This window comes from Watersipora subatra, chromosome 7, assembly GCF_963576615.1.
Source record: "Watersipora subatra chromosome 7, tzWatSuba1.1, whole genome shotgun sequence".
Classification (NCBI taxonomy): domain Eukaryota; kingdom Metazoa; phylum Bryozoa; class Gymnolaemata; order Cheilostomatida; family Watersiporidae; genus Watersipora; species Watersipora subatra.
Window position 1 is genome coordinate 34177687 of NC_088714.1, and position 16353 is coordinate 34194039.

A 16353-nucleotide genomic window follows, 5' to 3' on the forward strand; every position below is an offset into this window, starting at 1 on the left:
CATGACACCGGACTGCCTGGGTCTCTCATGACACCGGACTACCTGGGTCTCTCATGACATCGGACTGCCTGGGTCTCTCATGACACCGGACTGCCTGGGTCTCTCATGACACCGGACTGCCTGGGTCTCTCATGACACCGGACTGCCTGGGTCTCTCATGACACCGGACTGCCTGGGTCTCTCATGACACCGGACTGCCTGGGTCTCTCATGACACCGGACTGCCTGGGTCTCTCATGACACCGGACTACCTGGGTCTCTCATGACACCGGACTGCCTGGGTCTCTCATGACACCGGACTGCCTGGGTCTCTCATGACACCGGACTGCCTGGGTCTCTCATGACACCGGACTGCCTGGGTCTCTCATGACACCGGACTGCCTGGGTCTCTCATGACACCGGACTGCCTGGGTCTCTCATGACACCGGACTGCCTGGGTCTCTCATGACACCGGACTGCCTGGGTCTCTCATGACACCGGACTACCTGGGTCTCTCATGACACGGACTGCCTGGGTCTCTCATGACACCGGACTGCCTGGGTCTCTCATGACACCGGACTGCCTGGGTCTCTCATGACACCGGACTGCCTGGGTCTCTCATGACACCGGACTGCCTGGGTACTCGTAAGTTGTAAAATTTAATGAGAAGTATGTGAACTTTCTATCACTCCATTTTCAGTCTTAGAACTTTTGGCAAGAGAAATGAAACATGCACAGGAGTTTGTAAGCTTGCCAGAGTGTCTATTACCTTGCTCTTAGATATCCTGTTCTCAATCATAAAGGCATCTGAAGAGGTGAGACTGTTGATCGCGGTAAGAGAGCTCATTCGACTAGCCATAGCCTGAGCTAAACTGACGCTAGTGGCAGTCCATGCCTTCAACTCGTCACAAGCTGTTGTCAGCTCAGTAGCCTTAGCACCACAAGTTGTGCAAACCTCGGCAAGTTGGTTGATATGGCTAGCAAGTTGCTTAGCAACAGAATCGCTAGGCAGACCTTTGGCAGGACCCAATGAAGTCTCACATTCGTTTGTATGTGTCAAAGCATCCTCCCGTAGTGTCTGCGAGTAGATATATTTTTGGGATATATTACACTCTACCGCATTATGATGGTTACATGGTACTATGCCATGTCACATTATTTTATATTGCAATAAAATAGCATACGAACAGCGAACATTACTATGTGTTAAAAACTGTTCTGCATTTCAACACGAATGCTCATCTAATGGAAAGGTGACAAAATTAATAAAAAGGCCTTCATAGAGGCATAGTAGGTTATGTTTGTAATGCCTCCGCAAGGGAGGAAAACTCTGTATGGTTAAAGGGGGTCAGGGCTTTTTTCCATTGCAGACAACCACTACTATTGCTATAAGCCAAGAGAAAAACTACACCAGTCAGTTGTTCAAGGTTTATTCATTTTTTAAAGATTTAATTTCATGAAGTTGTCTGCTCGGTCACTAATATTGAATGCACCGCAATAAAAGTGATGAGGATGTGGAAAAAATACTCAACAAACCAGGCAAGCAAATGCATCTCTCACTCACCTCCAACTCAGAAATCTTAGCCTCCAGCTCCGCCTCTGTATTGCAGGGTACGCTACATTCTGTAATTCTCAGCTTGCTCTGTTTCAGCCAATCACTAACCTCTTGAGATAACTGGGCCAAATCATCAGCCAATGAAGTTTTTTGTTGCACAAGTTGCAAGGCATCAAGGAGCTCCTTTAGCGAGTGGTCACAAGTGGTCACTCGCTGCATCAAATCCTCACGCCCACCAATAGAGGAAGAATTGGAAGTAATCTCTACTTGCCCATAGCAATCTTTGCGCATCTTTTCTCCTGCGATGCACAAGGAAATAACCAATCCATCTCTATATTTCAAGAATATAACTGCTTAAACATCACGATTAATCTAAATGGGCAGCAAAGAGATATGATTGGCTAAAGATTAAAGGTGATTAGTCAAGCTAATAGCCTGTGCTGCTAGCAAAATTGTTTTAAAAGTGTAAGGATTTAATAAGTACCCATATATGTGCATCTTGGCTTATGAGAAAGCGGCAAATCCAAAGTTGATAAAAGCGCGTGAGAAAATAAAAGCGAAAGCTGCCAAAGATGGTTATAACCCGATACAAGTGTAGTCAAGTTATAAATGGTGTCATTGATTGGGTAACCGTTTACGCATTCCAACTTATTTAGCTATAATGTATTGGAGCAGACAAGCAAAGGTTGAAATGTGTGTGAGAAACGCAGTTTTCACAAAAAAAGTTTTGACAGTTTATGATCAATTAAGATCATAGCACATTGTCACTCTCATAAAAACTGAGACATTATTAGTCACCTTGCTTTGATAATTTCCTAGCCTCAGAGCAGAGATCTCTCATGACAGCCTCATCCGTAGCAGCTGTTTTCACCTTTTCCTTCAGCTCTGTGATCCAATTTCCAAGTGCTTCCAGCTGTTGCTCAGACTTCTCAGCAGACTGAATGGCCTCTCTTTGTGATTCCATTACATTCTGCAGAGACCAAACAAGTTTTATAATATCATAAATATTGTCCCATTTGTCTTCATCACTTACAGCGACAATTTATTATATTATAATATAGTACATTATACCATATTATATTATAATATAATATACTAAAGAATATTAAACTCTTATATTATACTCTACTGCAGGTTATATTATACTCTACTGCAGGTTATATTATATTATTTTACATTACAATAAATCACATCACAATATAGCATAGTATGTTATATTATATGGTATATACATTACTGCAAGATTTCATTTGAGAGATGTTTATACATAAATGTTTTATAACGCTACGAATGTAAGATGAATTACTACAATAAATTTACTCTAAATGTGAATGGAAAGGGTAAATAATATTATTGACCGACTAATCACATAAAAAAGCAAGCTCCAATGAAAGTACAGGGAAATGAAGGAAAAAATCTTATCTAGTGTCAGTCTGTTCTAAGGTGTATCAAAATAAAAGGAGTGAAATTTGGAAAAGGAAAACACATCAATCGTTATACTGAGGCAAGTAAACAGCTATATAAGTACATAGACATCAAATACTTAATTGTATGCAGCAAAAAATAACCATTTCAAAATAACAAGGCTTTTGTCTTACGTAATGCTGTTTTAGAAACTAACATACCGTAAGTTCAGAGTCAAGACCGATATACTTGGCCTCGATGTCGCTAGCTTGATGATTACAGAAATTGCTTCTCGTCTCCCCTTGAATTGACTGCGCGAGGGACTTGAGAGACTGAACCTTTGGGGCTAAAGGATTTAATGTGTCTCTCAACCTCTCAGTGGCGGAGAGGGCTGCAGTCTTCTCTAGCAAGTTTCGTAAAGGCCTTGAGTCAACCTGCAAGGTATAACTTGTAATCAGAAAGATTGCCATTTGGTGGCAACGCTATTGAGGGAAGCAACCAAGCAACATCATACAGGGTATTTTTTCGTGTCTACTGGCACTAGCAGTAGACAGGGAATTTTATGTTTTATGTCATGAGTTTAGCCCACAAAAATTAACAGTGTTTTAGGTGACTACAAATGTTTTTTTGAGATGCTTCACTCTAAAAAATTACTTTCATTTCACATTTTCACCAGTTGAATAGTTAACAATGAAAGTAATAGGTCAAGGTCATTCGAAACGGCTAATCTTCAATTTCTGTAAATGAGGATAGATTTATAGTAACGGTCACATTTATAATACCTAGTGTGACTTTCTAAGACATAGTTCAACACGTGCAGAGCAACAGCAAAGAAGGATTACATAATGAAACAGAAGTGGTATAAATAAACAACTCCAAACAGAGACGCATATTTCTACTCGATGCTATATGAGTATATGTTGTTTCAACACATCAACTCATGTACTGTAGACATATTCTACCGAACACACACTCCATCTTTACTCATGTACTGTAGACATATTCTACCGAACACACACTCCATCTTTACTCATGTACTGTAGACATATTCTACCGAACACACACTCCATCTTTACTCATGTACTGTAGACATATTCTACCGAACACACACTCCATCTTTACTCATGTACTGTAGACATATTCTACCGAACACAAACTCCATCTTTACTCATGTACTGTAGACATATTCTACCGAACACACACTCCATCTTTACTCATGTACTGTAGACATATTCTACCGAACACACACTCCATCTTTACTCATGTACTGTAGACATATTCTACCGAACACACACTCCATCTTTACTCATGTACTGTAGACATATTCTACCGAACACACACTCCATCTTTACTCATGTACTGTAGACAGATTCTACCGAACACACACTCCATCTTTACTCATGTACTGTAGACATATTCTACCGAACACACACTCCATCTTTACTCATGTACTGTAGACATATTCTACCGAACACAAACTCCATCTTTACTCATGTACTGTAGACATATTCTACCGAACACACACTCCATCTTTACTCATGTACTGTAAACATATTCTACCGAACACACACTCCATCTTTACTCATGTACTGTAGACATATTCTACCGAACACACACTCCATCTTTACTCATGTACTGTAGACATATTCTACCGAACACACACTCCATCTTTACTCATGTACTGTAGACATATTCTACCGAACATACACTCCATCTTTACATATGCAAAGGCAATGAAAAGCATATTTAGACAATAGCAACAATAGCTTTACATATGCAAGTACATTCACTTTATATGGGAGTAGGAAACCCGGTTGTATGAATGCTATTCTATGTGTCAAATACATAGAGAGTAGCCATATGAAGTATGCCAAAGTGCTATTTGACATAGTAAATGGCCACCAAGTTTTTCATTGTCAAGCAACCATCTCAAACATTCTCCACAAGGATAAATTTTAGCGATTGAAGGTCATGCACACCTGCAAAACATGTCATTTTGAATAGTGGCATGTCTGAACTCAACTGAGTAAGATTTCAAGGAAAGATTTCAAGGAAAGTTTATCACCTGCTCTTCAATGTCATCTATCTGCTTCTGAAGCTCCTTGGCGAGTGCTTGAAATGACTTCTGTTCTTCTCCAATTTGCTCTATCCTCTTCCTGGTCACGTCCATCAAACTGCCAATAGAGTTACCCATGTCAGCACACATTTCCAGGCGTGTCATCATCGCCTGCTGACCTTGCTCAGCTGTGCTGGGTGCAACTTTTTCTTCAAAGTCAGCTGTGAGAGTATCAAGTGTAGCTAGCATGGAATCTCGTGTTCTGCCAATTGCCTGCAATATTTATTATACACCAGGTGAGTTCAGTGCAAGGATTTTAATCATACAGACTGTGTAAACCAACATTCTGTAACTAGATGCTTTAACTGTGACACGTAACAATGGTGCGTCCAAATAGCATATTAAATACGAAGCTATGGTACCACACCTGGTCCCTTGCAACACATCCCCTGATAACCAAAAGCTATTAGCAAATAAAATTAAACATTCAATTTTATTGGTTTTGCAGCTTCCTGCTAATGGATCATAGACAACAAGGACTTGAGGGTTGGAGCGTGTCAAATAAGGTCTGCATTTTGCTCATTCCAGCATTTGTGTTACAGATTTCTAAATCTTGCATAAACTATGCCCCGAATATCTATATTTATCCTTCCACAAATATAACAAGCATTTTATAGATTGTGACACTAACATACTACCTAACAGATCATCAACATGCTAACCGTACTAACCATCGTATGTATGTTTGAGTTTATGAACTTTCTGTTGCTACAATTCACTATCCCAACTCCTTCGCTATTAGATTACAAACTTCTAAAACACATCTGTTCAAGTCACTCAATAATTCCTGATTTCTGTCTTTTCATTTTCTTTCTTTTGTCACGTAACAAAAAACATTTTTTATGATCACCAATGCCAATAACAAGTTATGCGTACAAGTGAAGATGTGGACGAAAATATAGTAAACAGCTTTTAGGAGACACTGTGACCTCTAAGCTCGCCTCAGGCAGCGGATGACATCACGAACACGTTATGATAAAGGGAGATATTACCAGCTGGCCTATGAGGTAAATATAGTTTATAAAAGGTCGTACCTGCAGCTCAGTTTTCAGACTGTCGAGATCGTCTTTCTGCGTAGACAAAGCCTGTGCTCTCTCCTCCGCGTCAATAAAACTTTGTTCTACACTGCTAAGAGTGTGGTCTACGTTTTTGTGCGCCTCATAGTTAGAGGTCATTGTTACTATATTTTCTGCGGCTGTGGATCCGAGAACTTGAAACTCCCCATGAATCTCTTTTACTTCTTCAGCAGTGGAAGGCAAGAATTCACTAAGAGATTGTAACTTGCCGATGCTACAATATCAACAATCATGATCTTTGACAAGTTAGAGGTAAGTTAGCAGATTTATTGCATCCAAAAGGTTTAATGTCGCTCCACCGAAAAAAAAAGAGCAGAATATAGGCAACATTCGCTTCGCCCTTAATAGGGCTAAATTTATCTTCCGAAAATTCTGACACGCCATTTGAAAAATAGACCGTCAGCCTCTATTTGAACGCCACCTCCAATTTCTCCACTATAAAGAAAAGGTTGAAAAATAGAGCGCCTTGGCGCTCAGTTAGAGGTTTTACGGTAATCTTGAAACATCCCAGCAATCAGATCAGCTCAAACATAAAAAATAACCGCAAATGATAGAAAAATACCGATACTTTCTGATAAAATTTTGTAAAAATTTTCTGCAAGTTCATCTATAAAGTAGACAAGGGTTCACACAACTAATACGGGTGAAAAACTTAAGGTTTGATATGTTGCAGAATTCAAGATGTTTAACTCCTTTTGCTCCATTTGCATATTATCATTTCCAGAACTTTCTGAGAGTAATGACATTTGTCAGTTTATCGTCTCATATGGAACCACTGACATCCAAATAAATTCTAGAATATTCTACTATCACTGACCTCGGCTCAAGCTCTCCTATACTGTGTACAAGTGCCTTCTGTTCATGAATTCTAGCTCGCTTGCTCTCCAAGTCACTTGTCTCTTCGCCAATCATCTTAGCCTGGTGGTCGAGGAGAGCGAGCGAGGTCTCCACCTTCTGCAGCATGTCCTCATAACTCGTCCAGTTGCTAAGCAGTTTGTGTAATGTGTCACTGATAGCTGAGTGCTCATCGTTTATTGATGTCCACATCTCCGACAGCAACTGAAACAGGGATGGAAGCAATTACTCGATCATTGACTATTTTACGAGCTAACACGGCATGAATACCAAAGGATGTTTTTAAATATTATTTCAGGGGATTATAGTGCGCCGATCATCTGATTAAACAACAAAATCCGGTGATCAATATTCTACAGAGTCTAGCTTGAGATCCACACCTATTACTGAAATACTGTGAATGGTCAGAAAATCACATCTATTTAACAAACTAGCCAATAGCATTGCCTCCTAGTATGTTCCTTTTCAACACATGAAGTTCATTTAAAACGTCTCCCAGTCAAGTGAAGAAAGGCTTTAATAGGAACAATTCAATAAAATGCCAATATAGAGTAATCAGTACATGTATCAGACGCAGCAGCTACGCAGTGCATTGTTAAAATGGTTATTCTATATTATTAATGCTTTTAAAGAAACTTCAAGTAACATCAGAAAAAAGCGAGTTAAATTGTTCAACTTTCAGCAGAGTAATTCAACAAACTGGTAGGCCAGTTGCCCACCGACAGAAGGTAGGCCAGTTGCCCACCGACAGAAGTTGACATTTAAGAATTGTGCTATGACGCAGCAACTATACAATTGACACAGGCTCATGTTAAGTGGTAAAACGTTAATTTCTGATGAAATCATCCTGTTTTTCAAAACCACTGTACAAGGGCTTTTGTTGATAGAATAGTGATTTGCTTAGAACCAATGTAAAAAACTCCACACGTTTCATCCAGCCACCCTAACTTTATATTATTGTAATAAAGCTTTTATGCTTCATTGATAGCTTAAAGCTACACATTCCTATTCCTCATCTCTACCGTTCATGTTAAAAAAGTTGAAATGAACAATTTTTGATCAAGCAATTCAACTGGCCATATTAGGGCCAGTTGCCCACTGACAGCAGTTGGCATCTAGGAATCGATGTTATTACTCAGCACCCATAGAGTTGATTATGGCTCAGCTCTACTGATGTAGCGATGCACTAATCTATGATCAAAACCATGCTCAGTGTTTTTAAAAATTACGGCACAGAAGTTCCTGTTGATAGGATGGTGATCAGCCAATATACACTACCCAACAGTATCTCATCCTAGAACTATACGGTATGATGTGTTTGTTTGGTATCTCTATTCCTATCACATCAGCGTCACATCACAACATTCTTTAAAACAGATATTACCTGTGATTGTCGTTGGATTATATCAACATCTTGTTTGGCGAGAGACGGCAGCAGACCTTCTGCTCTCTGTAAGCAAGAGTCTACTGAAGGCTGTAGCAAGTCTAGCCTGCTGCCAAGCTCATCAGCGACTGCTAGAGCATCTCTCGAGTCATCACTACCATTTATTGCCTCAATGTTAATTTGTCGAAGGTCGGCTGTGACCTGCTGAAGTGAGTCGGTGATTTCATTATGGTGGAGACAGTGGGCGCTAACATCATCCAGTAGTTGCTCAAACTTGGCTAATTTCACCTGGAGAAGAATATATATGATGTGAAATTTGAGACTTTTTCAAATGCGTAAATTTTGTCTTTGAGATATGGTGGAGACAAATCAAACTGCTGATCACTCTGGTATAAAGATACCTGATAAAATCATGAGAGCTGACATGGTGACACAACTCTCAAAGAATAGAGAGTCTGTAATAACATTGACTGATCTGCTCTATTTCAAGGAATCGATACGAGTGTAAGCCGACTTTACAACTGCAATTTATACTTCGCATAAGACAACACACTAGTAAGGTTAGTTATAGTACTTGGTATTTCCTCATGACACACACGCGAAATAACTCTTATGTCGCATAGGCATCTTTTCATGTCTGCAGTTGGTCGGTAAATTTTTATGTTTCCTTCAGATTTGGCTAATATGTTGAATTATTTTACTGTCTTATCTTATTTCACTGAATTAAGGATCATTAAAACGTTTTATCGAAATTGGTCGGTAACTTTTTGTTTTCCAATCTACTCACTAGCATGACAGCGAAAGATCCAACAGTTAGGTTACTGGTAAACCTGCACACCTACAAAAGCTCTGTACAGACTGTATGTATGAGTACCTTAACATGGTTTATGCAGGTATTGTACTGCGTCTCGAGGGAGCTGATAGGCTTGTCGTATGTTATTCCTCGCGGCCGGAGGCCCTGTGTCAGAGACTTGAGCTCTAGAAGTCTGTCAGCGCTGTCAACCAGATCCTCTAAACGACTCTATAACAACAAGATTGGAGTTATCTTACTTCTTGTTTATAATCGACTGCTGCTTGTAAGATGTGATCTTTTCTGACGAGTGACAGAAGATTACAGTCTATCAATATGTGTCAGTTGTAGGAGTGTTTTTCCCCACTAATTCTATGAAGACTTTGTGCTGTGCTGTAACAATGCTTGAATCAAACATGATGCACACAATTAAATATACAGTATATATATATATATGCACAGGTAGTCCTCCCATAACATCAGGCTTAATGGCACTCAGAGTTATGTCAGAGTGTTAAATATTGTAAAAATTGGCAAAAATACATGTATGCCTATAGAGGCTAAATGAAAATGAGAAAATATACTTTTAAAAGCATTAAAGTAACCACGAATGTATAGATATCACACATGTACACGTACACCAATCATGACATTGTTTTATGACCATACGGTACTGAATATTAGGCTAATATTTGCCATAGCTGAAGCATTATAGAAAAGACCTATAATACATACAAGTGCTAAACAAATAGAGAAGGGCCAAAAGAGTAAACATAAGTAATAGGTAAAAATATGTAACATCCGCCGCAATGTACTCTATGATAGCCTAACATGTGTTTACATTCTCGTACTCACGCATAAGCTAAATAAAAAATAACAAGTTGAAATTTGATGTATTTGTTAGAAGTTTACACTCATTATTAAAAACAATCAATAGAAAGTAGAAAAATGGTAGATAAAAGATAAAGATGATAAAAGGTGGCGAAGTGCAGTAGAGTGTGACTAGCCTATGACTATATATATACATGTGTATATATCTTAACGCTTATCTAACTCTGCATAACAGCGTATTTATTATTGGTGTATGAAATTCATTTTAGACATTTTATCTGAAGAGTGTGATACTTATTGTACCACATGAAACTATTAGTAATAAAATGTTTAACTTATAGAGTGAAGTTCCACTTATACATATTTTACATGTGTATAGATAGATATATATATATATATATATATATATATATATATATATATATATACAGTCAAACATGGATAACTCGTCCACGGATAGCTCGAACACATGGTTAATTCGAACATTTCCTTTGGTCCGTTCCCACGTAATGATAAATTGCTATAGATAACTCGAACTCAACACTGTTAATTCGAACTGTTTTTTTGCCCAACGGCTACCGAAACGGTTGTTATCGCTTTAGAAAATCACTTTATTCAAAGCCATAGAGGTAAACTTCATCTTTTCGTAATTCATAAGCGTCGTTATTACCACCATCGGCAAAATATTTTTGTCAACAACTTTTCTAAAGGTTTGGTGAAATTTGATTTATACTGCTATACGATGAGTAGCACGGGCTAGTCGGGTCACGCGCGCAAGGATTTTCGCCACGCACATACAAAACAAAAATCGCATGTTGTTTTTGTTTTGTATGTGCGTGGCGAAAATCCTTGAGTGCGTCACCCGGCTAGCCCGTTATGAATAGTTTTCCGACGTTGATTCCGTGTTGAATCAACGTCGGAATGTTGAATGTTTAAAACGTCTTAAAAATTGTTGTAATTAAACGTATACGTTGTCTGAGCTACAAAAAACTATTCATCGTTTGACCTAAACACAGAATACGTGTGTACATTCAATAAGTATCTATTAAAAAAACGTGAGTGATATAGAATGTACGTAAAACCTCGTAAAACTTCTAATTGAACTGCCTCGGAGTGTTGCTCTTAACGAATCCCAGGTAAAGTAAGATAATCTTTGCATAAACTTCAAGAAAAAACGGCAAAATTGATCGTGGGTAAAACCCCAAAAGAAAAAAATATCTTTTCTTTTGAGCATTTCAACAACGATCAAGTTTTGCCAATGTCAATCTGAAAAACGTCCTGGCAATAACATCACCTCAAACAACAAACCAATCTCAAGTGATAGAAAAATCTCTATACTTTTTCATAAAAACGTTTTAAACTTTACATTAGGAGCATTTAATTTGAAACAAGCCATTTGTGCTTTTGATTTATATTATAGTTTGTATATGTACATGTATCTACTAATAAATAAGTAAATATATGGACTTGTGACAGTGCTCTGATAACTTGAACGCTCTGATAATTCGAACACTTTTGCTCGGTCCCTTGAAGTTCGAGTTATCCATGTTTGACTGTATATATATATATATATATATATATATATATATATATATATATATATATATATAGTCATAGGCTATACGTTATTTTATATATTATATATATAATAACATATGCAATGAAAACTCGAAGGGGGTTTTATTTAACGACAAAACTGCTTAACAATGGGGTTTTCGGATGTAACCCCTGTTGTTAAATGAGGAGTACCTGTATAGGTATATTCAAACAATGAAAACATTTTCACCTGGCTGCGAGTGATCATTTATTTTTCATAAGCATTATAGCATTAAGCAGCATATGCTAAAGTACATCAGCATTGCTATGCCACCAAATCTCGACATATGAATTTGTCAACATTAGCTGCAATATTTGACTTCATACCAAAGTAATGTCTAACATACAGCGCTGGAGGTTTTTCAAACATTTCAGTTTTAAAACAAAAGGGAAGGAAGTTGGTAGAAATTCAATCTAAAATACAGAAAACTAATAGTGAAAATATATAGGTTAAAATTTTACTTAGTTTATGTTAGGTCACTTGCATGACATTAAGTTACATTAAGTTACATTAAGGTTGTTCTGAAGACGCTAAAGATCTTTGGGTTACCTACACATTGCTGACAGCCAAAATATATTGTCAAATTACTGACCATGTTTGCAAAAATTACTAAAAAGGTTAAGAGAGTAACTCTATAACAAAAAACCAAAATAGTGTTTGTTACGTAAAGATTACCTGGATGATGGTAATAGCACCAGTAAGTTCTAGCTGATTAGGCGTAGACTTGTACTGTGTCATCACTTCCTCAGATTTCTTTATGCTTGTCGCAATGTCTGTGTAGAAGATGTCACAGTCCTACAATGTCATGGGTACACAACTCTCAGCGTTGCTTTTATGGTTAAATATGAAAGCTTCAATAATGCAAACCTAAAATACCAAAAAATGTTGCCGCCTTATGCAGTCTTAAATGTTCCATAATCTAAAGATTCAGTTTGAGTATTACTTGGTCTGAATAAACAATTCGTGAAAAACAAATGAGCTGTCTGAAACTCTCCTATGTTTCTAGTTGCCCTCTTTTGACAGTTTTATGTAGATTAACCACAACATTGGCCAAACTTTGAAATAACCAGCTGAAAAATAAAAATGGAATGTCATAAAACACCTTTTACATGTTGAGTGCAATCGCTAACCTTGAGTTTGTGTATGATGTCATCTAGAGTAGACAACTTCTGTTTAGTCTCAGTTTTAGCTTGTTCCAACTCTATGCTAGAATTGTTCATGTCATGGCGGATAGCAGTCTGTCCTTGCAAACTCGTGTGCTGCAGCACTGTTTCAGAGCGAGTTTTTGCCTCGAGCAGTGGTACTTCGGCTTCCAGGTCATTGCTTATGGCCTTGAAAAATGATAAGAGTTTTTAGTTTGTGATGATAAATGAAAATGATTGGTTACAAGCACCCAAATCTTTCGACTGCTCATCAAAATGCTAGCCCCAAAAAATATAGCGCATGGTCAGTAGTGCATCACATTAATTACTCTTGTAGAATTAATGCTAGCTCACTTCATCCTAGAATTGACTTTTATAGAGTATAAAAATGAATGGGTTCCAGAATGGGACTAAAGTAAAAAAAGAGTCGCCTCAGGAAAATATCTACATGGTGATGTTATATTGGGATGGATTTTAAACAAGAAATAGTTTATCATAGCAAATGCGTTAAGATATGCGTTAAGTTATACAGTATTTTCACCTTTAGCAAAAGCTTAGAGATGCTAACTAGTCTGAATAGTTTTTGTTCAGATTTTTTTTTTAATCTTTAGCTTATCATTTACAAGTTTTCCCTAAAGTTTAGATGTTGACTTCAACGTTATACTTTAAAATTAAAACGACCACCTTTAAATATGGTTAGATGGTGTAAGTTGGCTGGGGTATAGGTTTACCCCAGCCGACTTACCCCAGAGTTTACCCTAGCCATTGATAAATTGGCTGGAGTAAACTCAGATGTAAAAAGCTCTGTTGTCTAAATGATGAACTTTTATTTAGTTCAGGGAATCTTCCACTACTGCTTATAACATATCCTAAGTGTAAGGATAATGCTCACAACTCATAACTATTAAGCCAGACTTGAACTAATGGCCACTAATTGCTATTCTTTGATCTCAAGCTGACCCATATAGCAGCAAACTTGCTAAAACGCCTCACTCTTGTGCACAAAGACTGGAATTCTGTCACTTCCCGGTTGCAAAAACAAAAATATGGATCTTATTGAACAGTGTGCATTAGTAACACGCGTGAAATAACTAAGAAAAACAATTTTTTGAGATATTATACGAACTTTTTCGGTTACATGTGAATATGTACATCTATCTCATACTGCAGGCCATTGTAATAGGGTAGTGCGAAAAACACGCTGGGTTAAAATCGTGTGAATGGGAAACACGTTAGCTTTTTTCTTGAGTAACTCCAGAGACGGTACAAGAGGAAACGCAAATGCTTTAGGTTTTACAAATTGAAAAGATTAGCCTCTAATTATAATTCATCAAGTCCCGCTTCACGTAGGTAGACTCATCATAAAACGAGTACTGACCGCACAGGTTCTGTCAGCGAGTGCAATTATTTATAAAAGCCATAAAGCCACTGCAATTAAACTACGAGTATGTAGTAATGCGTTACCCCTTAGGCGCTTGTGGATAAAACACTTTGTGTAAGAGCTGTTTGACGTCTAATAGTACCTGGTTATTTTGATCTTATAGAGCTGTATAAACAGTATTGTTTTTAAAGTAACCATTTTAATTCCTTTTGCATGAGCTTTGAAAGTATAGAATAGGAATGTGTAGCTAACTTAGGAATAGGAATAGGAATGTGTAGCTAAGAAAGCATGGAAACTTTATTGCAATAATATAAAATTAGAGTGGCTGATGAGACGTTGCGGAGTTTCTACATTGGTTATAAGCAAATCACTATCTTATCAACAAAAGCTTTCGTGTTATGGTTTGAAAAACGGCACTTTGGTCAGAGATGAGCGTTTTACTACACCAGGTAGTCTGTGATCAATGATATACAGCCCCCATGTGGGGGGCTGTATATCATTGCTGTGATATAGTTGATTGAATAGTTGGCGAGTCATAGCGCAATTCTTAAGCGTTAGTTTTGATCTGTGGGCAACTGGCCTTAATATGGCTTGTTGAATGACACCGTTAAAAGTTGAATATTTCAAATTGTTTTGTTTTAACATAAAAGTACTTTTGATGTTAACACCTTTTGATGCTATTCTTCTGGGCTTCTTTAAAAGCATTAATAGTATAGAATAATCATTTCAACTTTTCTTTAGGTTACTTATTGAAGCAATTAGGGCAAAGGTTAAGTAAGTTTTAAAAAGCAACAATTGCGATACTGTAATATCATTGGAAATCCTTCTCCAACTAATTTGTGTTGCAGAGAAAATGCGTTGCCCCGCTGTTTGGCTTTAAATATACTGTTAAAAACTGCTCGTTACTCTATATTGGCACTTTGTGAGTTGTTTCTATTAAAGCCTTTTTCACGTTTGTAAAATCGCCTCCGTTAATCAACTTGAACAACTCTTCAAAATTTGTATTTGATTAGTAGTATTAAACAGTAATCTGTTTTAATTACAGGTTGGTCTACTCCTAAGCAAACGCAGTTGTATGAAGGAATCTTTGAACAATCGCTGGCAAGGGCATTCGTTTAGATGTAGAGCTCTAAAATGCTGGATGTTTCATATCAGCTACTATAATAGTCATCAGTCTCTTCTACGGTGTTATCTACTGTGTATGTATAATAATAATGGCACTCAAACGAAATAATGTGTATTTTGTAATTTTTTAGAAAGCAAATTTGGTGATTAGCTATGATATATACTTCGCCAAGGTGACGTCAACATTAATAAAACATTTTCATGCTTTCAGATAATCCGATGCATGCATACATACTTGCAATTTGTCTCTGTGGGCCTGTATGTGAGAAAGATTTCCAGAAGCGTCTACCTTGAGCTGACTTCGGTGCTTTTGAAGCCAGCTGCTCACATCTTCCATAGTGCTATCTAGGGCAGAATGCTCAGCCACAAACAACTCACTGTTTTCAGCTCGACTCTATAATTGCAAAATCCCCCAGTCTGAACGTCTAAACTGAAACTCCTCATCCATAATAGATAAATTTTTAATGGAAAGGTGAAATTGGAAACGGAAAGAAAGATAAGCAAAGTAACATAGATGCAGTTGATATTTTAAGACGTAATCTCGAATTCAAACAGACAACAAAGCAAAGGTTAATACACTTTCAAGTAGTTCATACGCAGTTCTGCAATTTAGTTCTACATGGCAGCAGTTGTTACTTGGACTATCCAGCAACACCTACCTTACATGTATGCAATATAATCTCGTAGTCTGCCACCAAGGCCATGCAGCTTGCTGATGTATGCAACGCATTTTCCTGGTCACACAGTGAGTCAACATGGCGGCGATGTGACTGCACATCAGCCAATAGTTTCTACACGGGCAATGCAACAACACAACATGGTTAGCTGTCAAACAATAAACAAGCAAATCACAGAAAACACGGGAGCATTATCAGTAAACGGACGAGCTCTGGAGGAGTGCTGAGGCTACGTTCAATTAGCCAATGTGGTTTCATATTGCATTTTGGTCCTGTTGGAATTAAATGTTTTTTCTATTTTTCTATATAAATAGTTTGCATGTCATGGTTTCAACAAATTGACCATTGACCTTACTAGCTCTCAGTTTAGACTTATTGTTGACAGATATTGCTAGTTCTGTACGATAATCAATTATCAATAATTAGCTAATCAAATTGATAT

At 37.7% G+C, this 16353-nt stretch overlaps 1 protein-coding gene and 1 long non-coding RNA gene across 2 annotated transcripts in view; one reads left to right on the top strand and one right to left on the bottom strand.

Moving 5' to 3' along the window:
* LOC137400698 (muscle-specific protein 300 kDa-like) overlaps nucleotides 1-13494 on the bottom strand; it is a 57320-nt gene extending 43826 nt beyond the window's left edge. The window contains 12 exon segments of the mRNA XM_068087029.1: nucleotides 748-1056; nucleotides 1543-1832; nucleotides 2332-2503; nucleotides 3159-3371; nucleotides 5003-5266; nucleotides 6088-6343; nucleotides 6947-7188; nucleotides 8369-8656; nucleotides 9243-9389; nucleotides 12262-12381; nucleotides 12717-12917; nucleotides 13474-13494. Coding sequence (XP_067943130.1) covers nucleotides 748-1056; nucleotides 1543-1832; nucleotides 2332-2503; nucleotides 3159-3371; nucleotides 5003-5266; nucleotides 6088-6343; nucleotides 6947-7188; nucleotides 8369-8656; nucleotides 9243-9389; nucleotides 12262-12381; nucleotides 12717-12917; nucleotides 13474-13494 — 2523 coding nt within the window.
* A 646-nt stretch (nucleotides 13495-14140) lies between these two features.
* Nucleotides 14141-15449, top strand: LOC137401028 (uncharacterized). The gene is made up of 2 exons (XR_010979276.1): nucleotides 14141-14223; nucleotides 15155-15449. It is a non-coding gene; the product is annotated as an uncharacterized lncRNA (long non-coding RNA).
* Nucleotides 15450-16353: the final 904 nt, after the last annotated feature.